General features: G+C 41.1%; 1 protein-coding gene across 5 annotated transcripts in view; it reads right to left on the minus strand.

Annotated features, from left to right (window-relative positions):
- Arhgap26 (Rho GTPase activating protein 26) overlaps positions 1 to 23775 on the minus strand; it is a 421874-nt gene that overhangs the window by 55504 nt on the left and 342595 nt on the right. For 4 of the 5 annotated variants that reach the window (XM_071612274.1, XM_027927794.2, XM_027927796.2 and 1 more), the window contains exon 20: positions 22257 to 22407. In XM_071612274.1, coding sequence (XP_071468375.1) covers positions 22257 to 22407 — 151 coding nt within the window. Of the gene's footprint in view, positions 1 to 16449; positions 16996 to 22256; positions 22408 to 23775 lie in introns of those variants that run through there. The other variant, XM_027927797.3, reaches the window with a different exon arrangement.

The raw sequence follows: 23775 nt of genomic DNA on the forward strand, positions 1-23775 counted from the left end.
TGATTTCAATCTTTGAGAGCAAACTTTGTTCTTAGGGGTATGAACCAAGCACTGGAGGATCAAACTAAGGTGGAATTTTCCACCTGGCAGAAGAATCAGTTCTTACTTACACTCAAAGGTTTTGGACAACGTGACCACAGGTTGGAGACTTTCCGCACAGCTCATGAGCTGGCTTTTGGCTGGCCCACTGTCTCTGGCAGGACACCAGAAGATGCCAACACCAGATGACTGCATCTCAGGAGTTCTCAGAGCTGCTGGGCCAGAAGATACACTGTTCTTTCACATGCATAGCTCTTACAGAAGAGTCGGGGCCAATCCTTTTCAGATTCCTTTTCCTCTGGTTAATCAAATTCTAAGATGATCACGATGACTTCTTGCAATGCTGTCATTAAGACTAATGGGGCCAAATTCAGCTCACCGGTGGTTGCCATATGTTCTCTAATGATCCATAATGGGCACCAATAATGAAAGCCTTTTCTCAGAAATTTGTTTTTTAAATGAACTGACACTGTCTAGGGCTAAGTAAGAAGATGACATTGTCTTCATTAAAAAAAAAAAACTATAAAATATATTATTCTTGAAGGGGTCAGTAAAGTAGGAATAAAATAAATTAAGCAACAACCTTTTGGACTCAAAAAAAAGATGGGGGTGACATTCTCAGAGAACATTTAAGGAACTACGGGTATGGGGGAGGCAGTATAGATCTGTGTCCTGGAGTATGAATTCATCAAATCCTTCGCTAGTTACTTTTGAGAAAGGCCCACTGTAGTGAACACCTGGGATATGGGCCCTCTCCTCTGAGGACTACCCCTTATCCATTCTCAAAGTCCATGGGTTTTCATGTCAATCCTCCCAACTCTACTCAGTCAAGATTGAACAAGAGTTGCAGGACTAGGCCAACAGAGTATATTCTCTCGAGGCCAGGGACCAGTTAAGGGATGGGGAAGTCTTCAAAGGAGTTGGGCCCAGATCGTTGTTCAAACTGTTGGGAGGGACAGACTGTTTTTTTTTCCTGCTGGATTTGGACTTCTATGGAAGAAAAGACCATCTTACAATCAAAAGAAAAAGGTTTATCTAAGAGGAGAGTCAACATAAAGGAGGGCTGTGCTGAGAGATGGTGACAGCTGGGTCCCCATGGGAAGATCCAAGTCTCTGGATTCTGCCAGGTCTAAAATAGACATTCTTAAGTATATTTGTGAACCATTAAGTTCCATTTTACTCAAAGATATTTGAACTAGGTTTGCTGTTACTTGCAACCAAGAATTCTGATGGGTAAATTTGCAGGATAACACACAGGGTAGTGAATACTTTCCACACAGCTCATGAACTGGCTTTTGGCTGGCCTACTGTCTCTGGCAGGCCACCAGAAGATGCCACCACCAGATGACTGCATCTCAGGAGTTGTCAGAGCTGCTGGGCCAGAATATTCATTGTCTGTACATTTCAAAGATGTCACATGGCGGGGAGTTTATAGTAATGCTCAGTTTCCAGAAGGACGGGACTAGCCAGACCTTGTTAGTAACAAGGAAGGCCCTGGAGAGTCCCCAAGCAAAGGCCCTGACAGTAACTTTAGTAGTGCATGGTGCTTCATGACTATATATCAGCCTACAGCTGAATGTCCAGAAGGCAGTTTCTATAGTTCATTTAAAGTGTGAGAAAAAGAATGGGTGTCACCAGTCCAAGTGAAAATAAACACCAATTTCCCTTCTGCAGGTTTAGCACAGTAAATGAAGGCTAAACATAGCAACTCTAAGGAGTAAAAATAAGTAGGATTTTTCTGTAAGGCTGTGTGTTCACTATTTATATGCTCTCCTTATTAATCCCACTACGAATCTGGCCTGTCTCAATTGTCTTTGAGCCGTTCTCCCCTCTTGGAGTTCAGAGCGGGTCTCCTGGAGATACACTCCAACATAAACAGTCCTTGCTGAAAGCTAAAGGTTATCAGAATGTGTCTGATGTGTTTGGTTTGGGTTGTAACATAAAAGAGAGAAATACAGCTTATTTTCAAATCTATCTGGTTGGCTTTTTAACAATATAAAACTCAAAGCAAAAAAGAATGTCACCGGACCTTATATGACACTTAGAAATGGAAACAGGCTCTTTGTGGAAGAGAATGTGTGTATGTGTGGGGGGAGTTCCAGATGGTGAAGCCTATTTGACTGTGAAGCAAAACTGTGATGAAAATAGGGAACGTCTCAGGCAAGTCAATTACACAAGATATATTGGTAGAAGATGTTCCATGGGGATCGAGTTAGCATGAAGTGCTGGAATGGGAAGAAAACATTACTAGGCTTCCCCAGCTTTAGCACCTAAAAGAAGTAAAAATCATTGACACAAGAAACCAAACAACTGTAATATTATAGATGAGAAGCATATGTTCTAACTTAACTATGAACAGCTCTCTGCATATGCCCTGTGTGTTCCTGCCTCTGAGCCTTTTGTCATTGTTCTCCACTGTCAAATTCCAATCTATCTTTCAAGATGCAAGCTCGAGTGCCAGTTTGATTACAAAGCCTTCCTCGACCAATCCAGCTTAGTCACCTCTCCTGTTTGGAAAAGTCTAGCAGAACGTAGCATTTAGATCTTTCAATCTTGTTTTTACAGTTATTTTATATTTCTGTGTTCTGTCATCATTAAGGGCACTCTCCCCAACTAATTCATCTTTAATACACAGGCACAGTCTAGAGATACTGCAGGTTCAGTTCCAAACCACAGCAGTAAAGCAAGTCCCATGAAATATTTGATTTCCCAGTACATATAAAAATTATGTTTTCACTACAGTCTATTAAGTATACAACAGCATTATGTGTAAAAAGAACCAATTTATATACTTTAATTAAAAATACTTTATTGCTAAAATATGCTAATGATCAAAGCAGGGTTGTAACAAATTTCCAACTTGTAAAAAACACTGTATCTACAAAGTTCAATACAGTGAAGCTACAATAAAATGAATTATGCCTATGATGTGCTTGCATATTGAAGACATTCAGTGACAACTATTGAATGATTGAGAGAATAAAAAGTAAGAACTGGAGTAAAGCACTTGCCTAGCATAGGTAATCTCCTGGGTTCAATCCCCAGCACCATGAAACAACAATGACAAACCTCATAGGGACACTCTGGTCACTGAAGACTCAAACTCCCTGAACTAGAATAGGAAAAAGGGGTCACAGTTAAGCCTTCTACCTAGAGTTGCTCAGGCTATCTCTTGCCTGGATCTTTTTGCACTCTGGAAAGGCAGTAACTGAACTTGATCCATGTGGTAGGAACCATGGCTGCTGGCCGTGCTGGAGAGCAAGACAGATTCTTAGAACAAATTCTTTCTAATTCTTCAGTTAGAAATATATATATGTATGTGTGTGTATATATATATATATATATATATATATATATATATATATATATATATATAAACACTATGGTTGATATGTCTTGGTCCTGTGCTTATCCCATTTCCCATACTGTTACCATCTCTAGGTCATAAAGAATTGTGAATGCAAAATTAACATCAGTAAAGAACAAGGTTTTCTATCAAGTAATTCCACAAACAAAATTCAATTATTTAAGCACTCTGTTTTTATATCCAATGGAAATCTAAGATATTGCACACATTTTTCTACATTCAAAACCTGAAAATATCAAATGTAATTTACTTTATTGAGGAATAAGGATTGTAAAAATCATGAACTGCCTTGTACTGTCATATAGTTGGAACCAAAGGAGCTGTTGGGTGTGAAGGGTAGCTTGTTCTTTATCTAGGCTTCTGCAATATCACAGTTTTTATTTCTTTTTAAAAAGTTCCTCTGTACCTTGCCATTTCAGCAATTCACTTTCCACTCTGTGAATACAACTATCTCTTATAATATCAATGTTACTTTCAAAACACTGGATGTTGGAAACCCAGGAGCCAAATTTGTTATAACTGTGTGTGAAATAAGATAAACCCTGAACATGGCAACCTAAGAACCTGCTCCATCCTCACTTGCTGCTGAAGAACTAGGGACCACACACCATCTGCCCACAGTGATTAAACAATAGAATCTTCTGCCTCAGACTCTTTGGAAATGACCTAGTTCAGCAGACAATGGAGCTCAATCAGATTCATGCTCAGGAACTGAGGCTGGGAAGCAATAAATTCAGAAGAAGCTGTCCTACAGAAAGTGAAGCTATGAGATAGCACAGAGGCCATAGGGGTCCTGACAATCCAAAGCTGGAAGAAAACAAGGCTATGAAGGAGAGAAGATGCATGGACACTATAGTGGGAAAGTAGCCAGTGGGAACATCAAGAAGAAGTAGTTGGTCTGCAAGATGGCTAACATACCAACTAGCTGAATGGTGGCAATGTGGAGCCCAAAGTGCCACTCCACTTCCTTCTGGCCTGCCTTCCACCTGGGACTCTACCTCCCTGTACTTCCTGCTCTGCCTGGACCCTGACAGCCCTTAACAGACTTTTCCAGGTTCCTGGCCTCAGCTTCCTTCCCATACTCCCTCAGTCACCCTGAACTGAGTGTGTCCAACAGGACTAGAGACCTGGTGGAGTTGTGGTTCTTCTGGCTACTCAGAGAGCTTTGGTACTCACTTCCAGGTATGTAACCTGGATCAGTCTAGATGCACTGGGGGAAGGGGGTTGTGTTATCTGTATCTCAGATGGAACTGGATCCTGGACAGCCTCCAATCTTACCCTGTGAAGTGGGACTCAGCACTTGACCCCATCCTTCAATCTTCACTGTTAAAAGAGCAACTATGACTATAATTATGGTAGAAAACTTCTGTTAAACATTTATTGCTAAAAGCTATGCAAAGTGCTTTCCATGAACTATTTCATTTAGTCTTCACAATCACCTTATGAAGCAGATACTACTATTATTCCTAATGAACAGATGAGGTTTCTGGAGGTCATGTAACTTGTTCACTGTAAAACAGCTAATAAGCACTAGAGTTGGAATATGAACTCAAATAATTCTCTTCAGAGCCCAAGCTTACTGATTATGGAGGAACTGATTTTTCCTGAAAATATCATGAGATGCCATGGAAGGAGGTTTGCATTGCATACTGCAGGACAAATTCCATAAAATTTCCTTTAGATATTTCTGTTCCTCCAAAGTTTCTCTCCCACTGACAACATCTCCTCTCTTCTCCTTGTCTCCACCCAGCCACCAAAAATCTCAACCTGTATGCAAAACCAGAGCATGGCCCTTTGGAGTCCCAATTCCACCCCAGCTTTTTCACAGACACATCATCCAATTTCACACCTGTGGCGTGGATCCAGGCCAACCCCAGGATGATGTGTAGGAAAGCAATCTGAGAAGGTTCAGGTCCTTTACATGGAAAGGGGGCCATCTACATAGGTGGCAAATGCACAGTCAGTTCAGTGAAGCACAGATGGTGTTTTCTTACTTTGTTAATACTAATTCCTGTATTTCTATATGAATCAGGAGTGAAGCTAAGCATAAGGCCGTGGCAGCATACATAGGATTCTGCTTAAAATCACACTGCTCGCCTGTGTTGGGGCCCAATGTGTTGATTACATATTCAGATTCTAGATGAGGGTCTTAGGTTTCCCTGAACATTTCTGTGCAGAGATCTAATTCTTCACCAGGGGAGCCAAGTTCAGTGGGTTATATTATGAAGCTGCTTGTACAAGGCGAACCAAAAAACGAGGAAGGGAGTGGGAAGCTGGCTCCGACTTGAGTTCCAACAGGAGCCTTAAGGTTGTGGCCAACAAAGAGAGCTCTCTACGTTCCAGTCAGAGCCAGCTGTGTTCAAAGTAGCAACTCGACTCTGGTTTTATTAAGTCTCCATATTGCCACTTGAATTGGTATACAATTGAAAAGAATAAACTCCAGGAGCTGGCATTTCCAGACCTGGAAGAAGGGCCTGGAACAATCATCCAGGTATGCAAAGAAAAATACAGCAAGCAGAGACTCTTTCTTTGTAATGTTGAACCTGGGTGCTTGACTTTGGGGCAGAAGATTTAACTGATTCTGCTGGAATTTAAGGCAGAACCTAATAACTGGCTGGTGAGAAAAGAAGGCATTTAATGTAGAATTTCTTTATAGACAAAGAACTAGAAAAATGAGCTCTCAGCTCTATATTGAGATTTGAGTATTTGAAAATGTACATGAAAATATATTGGCAAAACTTTCCCTGACCCATAGTGAGGTACAGCCTTTCTTCACTTATATTTTTCCTGGTTATACTGATTCAAGGTTTAAAGAATTATTAATTCTCAAACTTTCATTTTCCATATAAGATCAGAAAATAATCCTATAGGTATAAATTAAATTTCAATTTAACATTTTGGTATAGGGATTTATATAGAAAACTTATACTATCACTATTAGTATACTGCTAATTGGGAAGGAAAAAAGTACAAATAAGTCCTCAAAAAAAAAAAAATTCTGGAGGGGGGTAACTTTAAAATGTAATGTATTCAAATGATCAAGTTCTATCTTTTCATTCTTTTTGGCATTTTTTTTTCTCTCTACCTCATTTTTCCAATCCAGATTTTTAGATTTTTGGCATCTGAGAGATTGGCACCATGGAGACCTCTCTGGGGGAAAAATATTCATTTGGTACATTACCTCATCTTTTCTAAGCCCAGTGCTTGACAAGTGGCAGAGCCTGAGAGGTAAAAAGCCTCTTGGGAAACAGGAAAAAAAAAAAAAAAAGCTTGGTCCTAAAACTAGAACTCTTCCTCCCTAACTCACAGCAAACTGGATGAAGGAAGACAAAGAAAGTATAAGCTTCAAAGCAGATGCAGAAGAACGAGAGGAGTTACGGAAACTTTGTCCATACAAGGTACAATTGCAAAGATAATACATTCAACAGCAAATATTTGGGGTAAATGATCAAGCCACTCACTCACTACTTAAAATCTATCTTGTATTGGCAGCAATGCTCTCCCATATATGTAGATCTGATCTCTTCCATCTGAGCAGTAAGCAATTTGAGGATAGAGTATAAGTTTGTTTCTTTCGTATTGCCTGGAATAGTGACTTCAACAGTAAGTTTTCAATAAGTGCTTGCTAAATCCATTGGGAAGGGACTGTCAGATCTGGTGGATTCTAGATGCTGATTCTGGATGCCAATTCCGGATTCTACTGAGTATGCATGGTGCAGTTAGGCTCAGCAGCAGATACTCAACTGTGGTGCCCTAATCCAAAGGGAAGCATGAGATGAAAATAAGCTTGCATCATATGGAGACTTAAGGGTAAAGAAGAGAGCAAGAGCGACTGCTAGGTGTTTGCTAATAATTAAATGCTTGCAGTGTTCTCTTGGGATAGTGTGGGCTCCAACTGCTGTCTGGGATGATTATGTTGGCCATATCAGTCACTAACATGTGGATCTTGTCTCTACTGGATTAGCATGTCCAGGATTCCCATGACTCCATTTCTTGATTCCTGATCTCATGCCAGTTTATTTTCACTGTGACAATTGGACATTGTAAGTGCTGCCACAGGATGACTAAAGACATATTTCCTCTAATTCCACTTTCACACAAAGAGTCAAGAGAAGAATGGGAAAGAGGACATATGTATTTGGGGGTGGGGATGCTTTCTCCCCCAGAAGAAGCAGGGAGTCATATGGAGCTCCCACCATGAGCTGTACGCCATAAAGCACAGTACACGGATGCTACAGGAGGAGGCAGGTGGCCCCTTAGACGGAGTGAAGCCAACACACTCAAAGATAAGAAAGCTCTCCGTGCTTTGGATTTGCTAACTTTCACGCAGCACTCTTCAAGTCAAAGTGCAAGAGCTGGTGGGCTTTAACCATCTTTGTCAGAGATCTCCGACATGATAACAGATTCGTCGATTTCACCCTCCCACTCTAGTCTGGTACAGCTAAAATTCTAGTCTGCAAGTTTCACCTACTTAAATCTTGTAAGTACAGTGCTGAACAAAATAGAAACTAGCTTTCTAATTTGCTCAAAAGTGAGGTGATTTCTATTCCATATCACCACCTTTGTCACTCAAAAACAAAACGGAAAACCTTTTTAGTAAGTAATCACAAACAGTATCACTTCTACTCTTATAATAGCAGCTGAAAGGATTATAAAGTTATTAAAATGTCCCTTTTTTCATTAGCACAAAGCAGGTGATCTTAGTCTCCTGAAGGTAGGGGATGGTGACGAATACAGGTGATTTAAGCAGTGTGTCTAAGGTTACCAGGGCAACTGCTGATTATTACTGAGGAACTCCAGTGCATCTCCATAAAGGTCAGGAGTGAAGGTTTTTCCATCATAAGTTCTGCTTTAAAATGGAGCTTTTAAAGGAAATTGGGTAGACAGCAGATGGAGAATGACAGATGATCAGGGGAAATAACTATCTATAGCTCAAAGATAACGGAACTACTTAAATTTCACAATGTCGGTTGGGGGTTGTAGGAGGGGTTCAAGAGTAGCTGCTCAATGCTAAAATGTACTTTCTACTTCCCTAAGTCAGGACTTCCCAGTTTTAGTAAGAAATCTGAAATAGTCCAGAGGCTGACTGGAGTCACTCAGCTCTCTGAGAGCTCAACCAACTCCTTCAGATTTCCTCGGCTGTGCTATGAGTTAACACCTGGGGCCCTGGATAGGCCAGTATGGAGAGGAGTCATCTGGTCACTAAAGAAATGATTCAATGACCTTCAATTCATTTATGACACATCAAAAGCCAACACCTGCTTGGTAAAGAACTTGTTCTTTTGTCAAACAGTATCTCAGATCCCTAGCTATAGAGGATTTAAAACATTTATTCAATGTTAACAAAAAGAATCCTTTCTCATATCCATAGCTTTGTTTGTTGGTACCAGGGACTGAACCCAGGGGCACTTAACCACTGAGCCACATCCTTAACCCTTTTTTTGCATTTTATTGAGAAACAGGGTCTTACTGAGTTGCCTAGGGCCTCACTAAATTGCTGAGGCTGGCTTTGAAATCATGATCCTTCTGCCTCAGCCTCCTGAACTGCTGGGACTATAGGCATTCACCATAGCACCCAGGTATAAGCCATAGCTTTAAGAAAATGAATAAATGGTGGTTTTGAAACTAAGCAAATCTATTTTTAATTATTCTTTTGAAAGCAAGCAGTCAATGTGGCACATGTAAACAATTCCCACATGAGAAAGAGGTAGTGTGGAAATGAAAAGCCAGTATTCCTACAGCAGACCCTTGCCCCATCTGCTTCCTACAGAGGTTACCACACATTCACTCCCCTGGATCTTCTCAGATATTTTAGGCATGTTCACATACTTGTCTTTAGTCTATACCTCTGGATTATTATATAAGTAGCATTACATAATATGAATGGTTTTCAAATCTAGCTGCATATCAAAATCACTTGGGAAGCTTAAAAAACATGCCAAAAAATTAGACCCTACCCCAGATCAATTAACTGAGGCTCTAGGGACAGAGTTCAGGTGGGATGGGATGGGCTGGGATGCTAATGGGAAGGCTGGCTTGAGAACTACAACTACACACTGCTTTGTACCTGTTTCCCACTTTATGTACCTTTGAAGGCTACTGTATATTATTAGCACATAGAGAACTACCTCATTTCTCTGCTATACTGGCCAGTGTTCTAGCCTATAATTTCTTTAGGGAATCCTTTACTGATAATTACTGCTGCTGTTTCCACTGCAACTATGCTAGATATCATACTTGTTTCTCCAGATACATTCTCCCACCTACCTTCTTCTCTGGAAACAAAGTGTGGATGACATCAGTAGGGCTTCTGCACCCTCTGACTTTCAGTTAGCTAGTGGGGAGCTTTTGCATATTAGCAGGAAAGGATGGAGAAGGCTTAGGATTTTACTCCCCTGCTCTGAGGACACCTCCACCTTGCTGTGATCCTCGACCAAAGGTCACTGCACCTTTCAGGTTGCTAACTCTATCCAACATTCTCCACCCTTAGATTCTGGTACAATTTTCTACTCATGTCCCTTCAGTCTAAGGATGGTGAGACTGATTGGCAGCTACTAGACTTGGTGTAGTGTACTGTCTAATTGGACTCCCCTGCACCAATCCTCTTATAAATAAACCCTTCTTTATTATATTATTTTGATTATGCAGATGTTTCTTCCTAGGGTGCTAATTCATCATTCTTGGGTGGGCATTACTACCTTAATTTGTGAACAATATCATCACTTTTTTTTCCCCCTGAAGACATGGCTTCTCCTGCATAGGGCAACTGGAGGTAACAGGGTAGTCCTGAAAGCAGCTATTATCCATTTTCTGAGCATTTTGTTATCAGCCAAGAAAGAGCCCCATCACCAACTATTTTTAATTTGTAAGAAATATTCAAAGGAGTATTGAAGTAATATCTTGGTGAGAATCATATTGCCTCCTTGTGAAGGAAGTTGAGAGACCCTGGAAGAGAATTTGCGAGAGCAAATGCACTGAATGACTAGAAGCCCAAATTTCAGAATGATTTTTTTTTTTCAGAAACTGTTTTCCTTTTTGCCATAAAGGCAGTCAAATTAACACAGAGTCATAGGCTGCAGAGGAATTCCGGAGGCAAAATTATTCCCCAGTGAAGACTCAGATTGCAATTAGTTTCCAGCATAATTAATGTAGTTCCAGTTGGCTCCACCCAAAGGAGAAACAATAGGGTAGGTGGCTTGACAAGGCTCCCCAGGGTAAACACTCAGCCTGTTGACTTCTTGCAAAGAGCTTGAAGTTTGTCTGGTAAGGGAGTGCTTCCACTGATTTCAGTGTATTTTACTTTTGTAATTAATTCAGTTTTAGGTATTTCAATTCATTTTTAAGATCTCAATGTTTTGAATCTGGGTTGCTTTGAGTCACTCAGGGTCAAACAGCAAAAATAAATAAAAAAAATAAATATTGAGTGTCCATCTACTGCAACTGAAAGAAAGCAGCACTGGGACCTTTTTCATTGCTGGGGACAATAAGCAATAAGGTAACAAAAAAAATAGTCATATGTTGTTTACTGACAGGGATATTGTAAAGGTTTGGATGTGAGGTCTCCCCCAAAAGCTCACGTGTGAGACAATGCAAGAAGGTTCAGAGGAGAAATGATCGATTGGGTTATGAGAGCTTTAATGCAATCAGTGAATTAATCGCCAGATGGGATTAATTGAGTGGTAACTGAAGGCAGGTGGGGTGTGGCTGGAGGAGGTGGGACATTGGGACATGCATGGGTTAGGGGTATATATTTTGTATCTGGGGAGTGTATCTCGGTCTCTCTGCTTCCTGATCATCATATGAGCCACTTCCCTCTACCACACTCTTCTGCCATGATATCCTGCCTCACTTTGAGTCCTAAGGAATGGAGCCTGCTGTTTGTGGATTGAGACCTCTGAAACTGACCCCCAAATAAACTTTTCCTCCTAAAATTGTTCTGATCAGATCTTTTAGTCACAACAGTGAAAAAATCTGACTAAAATAGATATTCTGAGAAATGCATTGTTAGGTGATTCTGTCATTGTAAGAATATCAGAGTGCAATTACACAAATTAAGACAGCTACAAGGTCACTAGGTGATATGATCTTATGCAACCACTGTCATATACACAGTCCATTGTTGTTGACTGAAATATTATTGTCTGGCACATGACTTACAGTGGCAACCTATGTTCACTGACTGCTTACTGTGAACCAGGCCATGTATCAAGAAAGCATTATTTCATCCTTACCCTGAATACAACCTTGAAGGTAGGTATTATTATTATCACTTCATAGAACTGATACTGTCATCAATTTCTCAGAAGACAAATGACTTGCCCAAGTTTATGCAGTTAGGAAATGATATAGCCAACACTTGATCCCTCCAGGTAAGAGGTCCAACTCAGATTTTGCCTGGTGATACCTCCTCCTACTTCCTGCATCAGTTTGGGAACACTTAAAAATGCCAAATTTTTACCCCACTTGAATCAAATGTATGATATGTCAAGATCATTGTAATGTTTTGAGCAACTAATAAAAAAGCCAAATTTTTAAATCAAGTGTCCATGTTGATCATATCCATGAGAACTATTCTACTATCAATACCAGTGTCTTGATCTCATCCTGTTCACACTTAGTAGGTGCTCAATACACGTAGTTGTTGGCTTGATGGATGCATCCACCCTCTTTAGACTTGTGACCATGAGACATGCATTTGCAAAGTAGTTGGCTGGACTTTTTGGGGGAGTCTGAAAGTGCAACACTGGTGAACTAATTGAGTTCCTCTGAAAAGCAAATCCCTGCTCAGCCATAGAAGCTACGAATTATCTCAAAGGCCAAGGGCAGGGCTCTGTGAAGGCCACTACAGTTACCACTACATGGACAGAGTGTGTCTGTGATGACCCAGGCTTGGCCCTAAGAGCTTTAAAATGAGGTCAATCCCAATTTAATTTTATTATTGCATTACTGGGATTTGAACCTGGGGGTACTCTACTAAGCTACATCCCCAGCCCTTTGTTTTAAGATTGGGTCTCACTAAGTTGCCGAGTCTGGCTTCAAACTTGAGATCCTCTTGTCCCTATCTCCTGAGTAGCTGAGATTACAGGTGTCTGTCACTGTACCCGGCTTCAATTTTATTCTTGTGGGAGTCTATCAGCCTAACGCTCTATGCCACTGTGCACTAGACTTCAGCACAGATCAGAATCACCTGCAGGGTTTGGTGAAACACAGAGTGCCAGGCCCCTGCTCAGGAATTGCTGATGGAGTGGGCCAATGTAAAAATCTACATCTTACAAGTGTCAGGTGATGCCCACGATGCTGATCCTGAACCACTACTTGAACTACTGCACTGAGCTCAGACAGTTCCCTGGAAGGACAGTGTAATAGACCAGAGGAAGGCTCTGAAGGATCTATGGCTTTCTAGATTCTTAATGCAGAGGGTTAAAAAACAAGATCCTGAGGCTGTATCCAACCTGGAATACTTCCCTAGCTAAGTAAGCATCTGCCTCTCGGATTCATTAAAAAGATTTAAAAACCAGTACTTTAATGTAACTTTCATTTATTCAATTTAGAATGTGAATCTCCCAATAAGATCTTCCAGACTACATATACAATGGGAGAAACAATTCCAAACTAATCCTACCTGAGAAAAATGGCACTTTAGAGCTCCTTCAAAGCTCTAAAGGCAAAGTACTGCTGACAGCCATGCCAAATCTTGAGCCCATTTCCTTCCCTAAAAAAGTCTACCCAAAAGTTTAGATTTAAAATGCTCAGCACCTAGACACACATATACAGTGCCATAAGGCATTTGAGGGCAGCTAAATTCAGAATGATATTCATTCATTCATGCCTTTAATCAAACCTCAAAGCTTTGAATATGTATTGTATGCCATGGCAAATTTGGGAATTGTTTTAGATTACTTAGGAAGATTAATAAGTTTATAGATAAAAAGAGACCTTTTATATGGGTGAACATTACTTAAAGGGAAAAAGTACAGGAAATGTGAAGGGAAATATTTTTCCAACTGTGATTTCCATGCTGTTGGAAAACAGGGATGTGTGTAGGCATTGTAACAGTACCTTCCCTGCCCTGTCCCAAGTTCCCCCTGAATGACAGGCTGTAGAGATTCAAGTACCACTGACAGCCCAGATGCTTGGGAAAGAAATCTTGCTGTGTCATGAAGCATGAAGGGTGCCTCAAGCAGTTTTTATATTAAAGAGAGAGGGATGGGGAGGGAGAGGGAAACCGCTAATAACCAAACACATTTATCCAATAGAAGTCAGATGGATCACCCATCAGTAATCTCTATAATCACCCATGTGAATCCCAGCTAGGCTCCTGATTGGAGAGGGAGATATCATTTGGGGGAAAAAAAACTGACATGAGGCCACTCAGAAAAGACGATGTGGCACATCAATAACGTTCTCCTAACACATCAAGGGGATGTTACTTGGGGAAGATATAACTGTGGCAGTCCCAGGAGCCTAAGGTGACAGAAGGATTATTTCAGGCATTTCCTAGAAACAACAGGGAAGAATTCAGCTAGAATCACCAGGGGGACTGTGAGCAGGAGCAAGAAAAGGCAAATGATTCCTGGAGAAAACCATTATGCCTTCAAGTTATTGCCCAAATTTGCAGGTGAAACTGTCTAAAGAGACCTTTTACATTTGCAGGTGGGTGAGAAGCAGACTCCTCAATCTAACAGGGAGATCCTCCTCCACAGAAGCTAATCCAACCACACAGGAAAACTTCCTCTTTCAAATGCCCACATTTCAAAGAATGACAAATAAAGACAATTCTAGTAGAATAATAGTTGCCTGTCTAGGTTTAACTCCTTTGGCATATAATAGCAATGAGACAAAAAAATTACCTTTCTTTGTAAAAAAATAAATAAATAAAACTCATTAAGAATTGCTTGTTTAATGCATATTATTCATTTTGAGGTTCTTTTAGTCTCAACAAATAACAGCTATACACACAGCCCATCAGGTACCCCATGGGATTTGGAGGTTTCCATATTGTCCAGGAACAGGCATGCCTACCTCAGGTGGTCTTGGATCAAGGCAGGGCTCTCTCTATAATAGCAGTTCCCCCGTGCATTGATAGCTCTAGCCCTGGACCAACAGAGAGCTCCAGTCTCAGATTAGATGTAGGGAGCTGTAAGGAAATGTGAGAGCAACAATGGGGACATTTTTTCTGCAAAGGAAAAGTGTATACCAGGGTTGAGAGAAGAGAGAAAAAGAAAAGAGTGTGTGTGTAGGGAGCTCTCTTGAGATAATATTTATAATAATTGCTGTAATTCAGAGTGCTAGACATGCAAATAAAATACAAAGGATGACCTCAATCTCCATGCCACCTTTCTGAGGGAACTGAAGTGGAGAGAGTTAAAGGAACTTTCTTCCTTCTCCTCCAAACCTCTATTTCCTTCACCCTGCATTAGTATTCTCCATAGAATTCCTCACGGACTAATAAATTAGATACAGATTTTTCTCCTGTACCCACTAGAATATAAAATCCATGGAAGCAGTGGGCATAGTAGCCCACATGTATAATCCTGGGTAATTAGGAGGCTGAGGCAGAAGAACCACAAGTTCAAGGTCTGTCTCAGCTATCTAGCGAGACCCTGTCTCAAAATAAATAAATATATAAATAGATAGATAGATAGATAGATAGATGGGTAGGTGGGTATGTAGCTCAGTGGTAGAGTATCTCTGGGTTTAATCCCCGGGACACACACACACACACACACACTCCATAAAAACAGAACTCCCCCCCTTTTTTTTGCACTGAAGTTTGAACCTAGAAATCTGGTGAATGCTCATACATACACTCTATCACGGAACTACACTCTCAGTCCCCCTAAGTTTCTTTTCAAATCACTGTACCTTCAGCACTGAAGTATAACACTGACTCCCAATAGGTATTCAGTTTATAGTTGTTGAACGAATGTTGACTGAATAAGCAGAAGATAAGTAAAATTTTAGAGACATCTCTCTAGGCAAGTTTCCCCTACATTTCATCAGAGAGCAGCTGAATCAAACTAAGGAGTCAAGCAAACAACCCCGCCTGGAAGCAACCCTTGTTTATCCTTTGGATTCCACGGTCTGCTCTCTGGCCATTAAGATGGGAGAGGATGGTTGATTCTGGCGGAATATGCAAGCCTTTGGCATGTGCACATCTTTTAGGTCACCAGAAATAACTTGGAAGAGTGTGTGTGTGTGTGTGTGTGTGAGAGAGAGAGAGAGAGAGAGAGAGAGAGAGAGAGAGAGAGAGAGAGAGAGAGAGAAGAGGAAAGGATGCGGGAAAATCAGTTTTATTTATGAGACTACTGAGCAGTTAATTTTTAGAGGCGGGGACCACTTAGGCAGGGAGACCTCAGAGGTGGGGCTCACCATTGGTGTAATCAGCCCTGCCCTCCTAGACTTCTTCCAGTCTTAACAAGCCCCCTCACCCTCACCACAGTGGTATGAAGAAAGCATTTGCCTATGAGTTTCTAATCTGGGGAATTACTGCAATATGTTATGTTCCTGGTGGGACGACCCCTGACTTCTTTCTCAGTATTTATTTACTTCCTCTTTAAAAATCAAGATCTTCCAGGAAGGAGTTGGCACCATGCCATTTTTACTGGTCCTTATGGAAGGAGAGGGGGCTCTGTAAGCACCCACTGAACTGTCTCCCTTGTTGGAGGTGGGGAAGTCACACGTCTTCCACTCAGGGAGTAGGAGCTGGGTGTGTTCAGAGCCAAGGACTGATCCTACAGCCAGCCTGTGTTGGTGCCAGGATTCAAACCCAGGGTTTCCTGCTTTTCAGTCCAATGTTTGGGCCATCTTTCTTGCTTGCCTCAGCCATTAGCTAGGAATTTTGTTTTGTTTCTTAATTTCTTAGAATCTCAGTTATGAGTCATTTTCTTTCAAAGAAGATTCTGAAAAGTGAAAGGCTAGTAGTGTCCACGTGGCACAGTGAGAGCTTTCCCCAGCTCTATCTCACCCAGGCGGCTCAGCTCCATCCACAGGCAGTGGCCTGTGACTCCGAGGTCACAAAATCATAGGCCTGTGTTAGTTAACTATTGCTGCACATCAAACCACCCCAAACTCAGTGGCCTAAAACAGCCACAATGTATTATCTAACATGAGTCTATGGGCCGACTGGGCTGCTCTTCAGTGCGTCATGCCTGGAATAACTCATGTCACTTCGTTCAACTAACTGGTTGCCTGGGTATGGGGCTTGGCTGGGAGAGCTGGGCTTCTCTCTCCAATGGTTGTACATTCTCACAGAGGCTAGGCTGGGCTTCTGTATGTGGTGGCTGGGTTCCAAGAGGATGAGAGAAGAAGGTGCAAGGCCTTGTGGCCAGGGCTGGGAAGTCATATGGTATCACTTCTACCACATTCTATTGTTCAAAACAAGTACCAGATTGAAGGCCAGCCTGGATACAAGGGCTTCAGCTCTTAATGAAAGGGGCAGAAAAGATTCTGGGCCATACTTAATCTATTGCATGTCAACAGGCAGAAGATCTCAAGGAGTAGAGCAGGCTAGTGTTGAGATTGGAGGAACCAAACAGCACCATCTCCAACCAAGTAACAACTGGGTTTGGTGTAGTAGAATCTTCTACCTTTTCAAAAGAAGATGGAAATCTTAATTAAAAAAACATATTAGTAGACTTTATTTTTTTAAGGCAGTCTTAGGTTTACAGAAAAATTATTGCTAAATCTGTTTCTTCTCCCTCACCCCATATTTCCTCCCAATTATTAACATCTTGCATTAGCATGGAACATTTGTTACAACTGATGAACAAATATTAATACAGTATTATTAACTAAAGTCCACAGTTCATATTAGGATTCACTCTTTGTATACTATGAGTTTTATGGGTTTTGACAAATGCATGTCTGTATCTACTTTTATAGTACCATGTGGAATAGTTTCACAATGCTAAAAATGCCCTGTGCCCCAACATTCATGCCCTTTCCACTCTTTCTGAATCCCTGGCAACCACTGATCTTTTTACTGACTCCATAGTTTTTCATCGTTCAGAAAGTCATATATTTGGCATCATATCTTTTTATAGTCTTTCCAGACAGGTTTCTTTCATTTAGCAACATTCATTTAAGGTTCCTTCATGTTTTTTTCATGACCTGATAGTTCTTTTTAATATTGAATAGTATTCCACTGTCTGAACATACCTCAGCTTATCCTTTCATACTTACTAAAGAATATCTGGATTGCTACCAAATTTTGGGAGTTATAAATAAAGCTGCTGCTAAAAAAATCTACGTGGATGTTTGTGATATGGATATAAAAATTTTCAAATCATTTGATAAATACCAAGGAGCACAATTGCAAGATTGTATGGTACAAGTATATTTAATTTTGTAAGAAACTGCCAAATTGTCTTTCAAAGTGACTCTACCAGTTTGCATTCCCACCAGTAATGAGCGAGAGTTCCTGTGGCTCCATGTCCTCCCCAACACTGCGTGGTGTCAGTATTCTGGAAGTCTGACTATTCTAAAAGGTGTGTTGAATGTTCACTTCTTGGTGATGTATGTGGTAGAGCATCTTTTCATATGCACATCTGTCACCTGAACGTCCTTGGTGAGGTGTCTGTTCAGATTTTCAACCATATTTTAATTATGTAGTTTGTTTACTTATTATTGAGTTAATTAAAGAGTTCTTTGTATTTCTTGGATACTAGCCCTTTATCAGATATGAGTTTTGCAAATATTTTCTCCCAATCTGTGGTTTATCTTTTCATTATCTCACCAGTGTCTTTCACAGGGTAGAAGTTTTTGGTTTAAATGAAGGACAACTTAACAATTTTTCTTTCACTAAAAAGTCATCATCACACCGAAGGCCATCTAGGTTCTCTCCTGTTATCTTCTAGAAGTTTAATAGCTTTGATTTTTCACATTTAAATCTACGATCCACTTGGAGTTGATTTTGGTGAAAGGTGTAAGGTCTTTATTCAGATTCATGTTTTTGCATGTGAGTGTCCAGTTGTTTCAGCAGGAAGTCTGGATTTTTTTAATATGAAGTGTTCTAATTTTAAAGATCTATTCAAGTGTTTGTTGTTGTTGTTTGCTGGTAGTGGCAGGGGTGCAACTACAACTCCCTTCCCCTAATACATGATTTTAGACTGTATTTATCCATCCTGGATCATCTCCACTCCCTCGTTCCCCTTTCCTGGAATGCTCCTTCACTTACCCATCCAAATCTTCCTTAATGTCCACCTCGCCTTCATCTTACTTTTCCCAATACTTTGACCTGATGCATATGCTCACAGATATTCAGTTAATATTAACCCCCTTAATTAATCCCCTAGTGGGGATTGAGCCCCAGGGCATTCTACCTTTGAGCTACATTTTTTATTTTGAGACAGAATCTCACTAGTTTCTGAGGCTAGCCTCTAGTGATCTTCCTGCCTCAGCCTCCCAAAGCAGCTAGGATTACAGACATGCACCATTATGCCTGGTGACAGTGAACTCTACACATACTTAAAAGCTATAAAAGTCCCATCTCACGTTGTCATATGCCACTGCATTTTCTCCTTAGTCAAACTGTACACTCAGGAAGGAAAAGAATTGTTTTAGTCAGATTTTTAGCTGCTGAGACTGAAAGACCCATCCAGAGGAGGGTCTTTCAACTGTAGAGGAGGAAAGTTTATTTGAAGGCTCATTGTTTCAAAGGTCTCAGTCCACTGACAACCAGGTCATTTCTCAGAGCTCAAGGTGAAGCTGAACATCATGGTGGAAGAGTATGGCAGAGGGAAGCAGCTCACATGGTGATCAGAAGGAGTGAGAGACAGACTCTGCTCTCCAGATACAAAAAATATACCCCACAGCTATGCTCCCAATGAACCACTTCCTTCAGCCACACCCCACCTGCCTCCAGACACCACCCAGTTAATCCCATCAGGGCTCAATTCACTGATTAGGTTAATGCTATAACCTAGTCATTTCTCCTTCAAACCTTATTGCATTGTCTCACATGTGAGCTTTTGGGGGACATCTCACATCCAAACCATAACAAGAATTCTCCTTTTCTGGTTTCCCCTAGGAAGTTTAGTACAGATTTGGGCACAAAACAGATTTAGCAAGATTTGCTGATGATTTCAGACCAGCTGAACTTTGGTACTGGTTTATCAACTGTCCTTTGATTTTTAGGAATCTAGCTGAAAACCTGCCAAAGATTTGAACACAACAGCCTTGCCCTCCCTGGCCTGGGCAGAATGATGGCAACACTAATTCTGATGCCTGATTTAGCTTTAGGTTCATGCCAACAAGAGAACCTTAATCTCCTTGGAGAGCTAGGAAAGGTTTACCAAAGAGAAAAATGTATTATTGGAGGCACCAAAGTACACTGAGTAACAAATGTTTCTTTCATGATGATTTTTACATGGCCATGATGATCGTCCAGTTCACTGTGAAAATGAATAAATGAAATAAAAAGAACAAACAGTTTCCTGGTGGCTGTCTCCTACCTTATGCCTAAATAATCACCAAGCTAATAGCAGCCCTCTGTCTCTGCCTTTGTTTTATGGTTTCCATCTGCATCAAGTATTCTCATTCCAGGATCCCTGTAAACCTCTAACTGAACAACAATGGAGGGAGTGAAGGGCTCCAGCTCTGGGTTCTTGGTTGGCTGTGACTGGGCCTGGTTACCGTGGCGCAGTGTGCTGACAGCCTCATCAGAATTAATTACTCAGGGGAAGTACCATAGCTTCCATCTGGCAGGAATGCCTAACTTCCATTCATGGTCCATCCAGGCAAATCCCAGGCAGAAGGACCTTGGATTTGAGGGACAGCTAGTGAACCTGTTTACTAAACTCACAGGGGCTTTGGAATGGCCCCTACTCAGGGACCAGGCAAACGCCAGCACCAGCACTGGCACTGCTACTCCCTCAAGGAACAGCTTTCCCTGGCCTCAGGATGCACAGGGGGAGTCAGAAACTCATTCAGCTTGGGGACAGAAGTCTTGTTGGAAACACACCTACACGTCTACCTCTAATCCTCTTTTAAATACAAACAAGTAGAACTATTTCTGGAATCACCCTCCCTTCCTGGGAAAGACTCCCAAATCTGCATTAGGCAGGGAATAGTCCACCTGGATGGTCTGAAGTTGGCTGAGTGATCTTCAGTATGTTATAAAACATAAATCACATGTAAATATCTTAAAATATTAAAAATCCCAAGGCTTCTCCTCTAGGACCTGTTTAAAAGATATATTCCCCCTTTCATTTAGCTGCCCAAACAACCTCTCAGTACACACTGTACTCAGTGGTGACTCAGGGGCCCTGAGTTACCAGCCGCTAAAAACAAAGATTAAAGACCATTAGTTGGTATTGGATGGCTAAAGTCAGAGGGTGTTAAGCAACCTGGGCAAGAAGTTCAACTTTGCTCATGCTGAGCAAGAAATAACTTTAGCCACTGCAAGGTACAGAAATATAAACCAAATGGAGGAAAAGGAAGGAAAAAAAAAAAGAAAGGGAATAAAATAGAATCTTCTTTAATTTTAGGAAATTAGGTATAGGAGAGCCTGAGGAAACATGCAGAAAGGCTGGGTGGGTTCCTCCGCAAGTTCATTCATAGAGAACCAGAAGAAACCCATTGCCCAGAAGATGGACAGATTCAATAATTTTAAGCTCTTGAGGCATGGTCCACATCTTGGTGAACAGACACACTACCAAAAAAGGGCCAGGAATTAAACTTCCTGAATGTCCATACAATGTAAAGCTGCCAACAACTAAAAGAAGACCTGATTTTTCTCAAAGATTTTACCTTACACGGTAGTTACCTATCCATTACATGTACTTTTAAAGGCCATTTTGGAGTCATTTTTCCTCTCAAACATTCATTTTCCCTTAGTCTGTTCTAAGGCAAAAAATCATTAGACCCATTTTGCAGATCTGTAAATATCTTAAAGAGATGGAACCTCTGGGTGCTGTCATGCAACCACAGCACTCCGAGGGTCAGGAGAAGGCTGCTGACATGCTGGTGTCTCACCCGAGTGCTGATGTCTCTCCAAGTGAAACAACTGCCTGGAGACAATCCGTGGCTGAGCCTCAAGTTATTTTCACTAGAGAAAGGCAAAGTCAACTCTGTTTTTCTTGACTTTTATACAGCTGTAGCCTGAGAGTCCAGCTGTTCTGGTCATGGCCTCACATTCTTTCTGCAAAGGCTCTAACTGACAAGATTTATAGGATGGTCTGAAGAAGCATGCTAAGCAATGCTGGATAAATTCACAGGGGAGAACTTTCTGGATCTAGTGGAATAGTTTCTGTGGGGGATTGGACAACCAGTCCCCACACTGCCTGTCTTGGCTGTAGTGCCTAAGGCTCAAGATAAAGCCAAAAAAAAGGCTCTTTCATAGTCTCTGGTGAAAGATCATAGTTATACTAAGGTTTGAGGATATGAAGACCCAAAGGCCAACTAGGGGCTCTTCCTTTTTGGAAGCGGGCACAGAGGTAGCACTGAACATTTCCAACATAGTCAGGGGAAGGGAAACTGACACAACATGAATGAAACATACTTGGCTACTGATCTACAGAGCTACTACAGTCCCTGGATATTTATGAAATTAAGCAAATTTCATGCCCAGCAGCCAGCACAGGCAATAGCCATAACCAAAGCCATCTCAGCAGGACAGTAAATCAAGTTCACCAAGGCCAAGAAGCAGTATGTTAAGAATAGTGACTCCCCTTTGAGATGATGATACTTTAAAAAAATCCAACAAACTAGCCAACCTCCAAGTTTAGGGAAAAGGTTTAAATCATGTTCATGGGACTATGGCCCAAAGTCAGGTGGGACCAGAGAGTAAATTCTGGCACAATGGCTGACTGGGGCCCTTGTGTAGTAAGTGGGTGGACGTCATACTTACAGTGAGTTGGGCCGGGTGGGCTTGACCACATCCAGGTCTGGGTCACTGGAGTTCATGTTGGGCTGTAGGCTGCTGCTGGAATTAAGGACGCTGTTTGCATTTGATGAGACAGATTCCAAACTGGAGTTGATCATGCTGTTCCTTTGTTCCTCTGCAGGGAAAAATGCCACAAGCCCCATGTTAATATTGTATAGGGACAGTCTATTTCTACATAAAACAAAAACTGAGATTCTTGAAGCTTAGAAAAAAGACATAGGAACAGGCTAAAATAAGAGTGAGAAGGAAAGAGTCAAAAGGAAATGGATGACATGAAAATTTGGAGCAAAATCCCTTCCTCATCTTAACAGGATATACCTTTAATATGAGCCAGACTTTTTCCGTAAGAGTGGTCTTGCCATGGCACCTGAAACTGTGTCTTTTTTTGACTAGTGGGCCCCTTGCATCCAAATAGATGCCTTGGCTTCCATGACACTTGCCTTTTATCTCACACTCTGGCCTTTACTATTAAACAGGCCATGTCCTACCTGCATTTTATAGCACCTCACTATAGAATATCTACTATTTGGCTACCAATTTCCTTATGACTCAGCTCGTCTAAATTCCTTACCCCACCCCAGACATATCCTTCTGGGTTGCCTCCAGCTTCACATATTTGATGTTTAACTGCAAGTTAATTCTTCTATATATAGGGCTGTAAGAGGCTGCACTGTAGTCTGCTTACAACCAACAAAAACCCCAGTCCATGGTCCAAGCAGTCACAATCATGCTTGGAGAACGGGACCAACTCAGGAGAGAGGAAACCTGAACTCTCTTCAAGAACCCATCTCTGGTGGTTGTGTGGCCTCAGGCAATTTCCATTTGATTCAGATTCTTGATTAATGAATCTACAAAATGGGGAGAACAAGAATTGCCTTGCACAGCTCACGGAGCTGTCACGAGGATCAAGTGGGATCATATGCAGGAATGTGTTCTGTAAACTTTAGAATACTGCTCAAAGAAAAGAACTTTCTGTTTCTTCTCATCTTTAAAAACTTGGAACCATGCATTGAAAAAAAACATTTTGGAGCTGATGTAGCTAAATGACACAGGCACCATGGGTGTAGCAAAATACAGATTTGGAATGTCATTCTCATCCTGCAGACATTACAGATATACCATATGAAATCAACAGATGTTTCTGGCAATTATTTCACTTGTCAAGAAATAAATGTAGAGGACTGGGGTTGTGGCTCAATGGTAGAGCACTTGCTTAGCATGTGTGAGGCACAGGATTCAAGCCTCAGCACCACATAAAAAATAAATAAAATAAAGTTATTATTTAATCTACAATTAATTTTTTTTTTTAAAAAAGGAAGAAATGTGGACAAATTCTTAATTCTTACTGGGCCTTTCTGACATGAGTTAGATGTATACCATAACCCTAAAAGGACAGACTGGAATCACTCACATGGCAACTGACAGGTCAACATTGGAACTTGAATCTCTTTAAGTAATAAAGGGGGTAATGTCATAAGAAATG

This window comes from Marmota flaviventris, chromosome 5, assembly GCF_047511675.1.
Source record: "Marmota flaviventris isolate mMarFla1 chromosome 5, mMarFla1.hap1, whole genome shotgun sequence".
In the NCBI taxonomy this organism is placed as follows: Eukaryota; Metazoa; Chordata; class Mammalia; order Rodentia; family Sciuridae; genus Marmota; species Marmota flaviventris.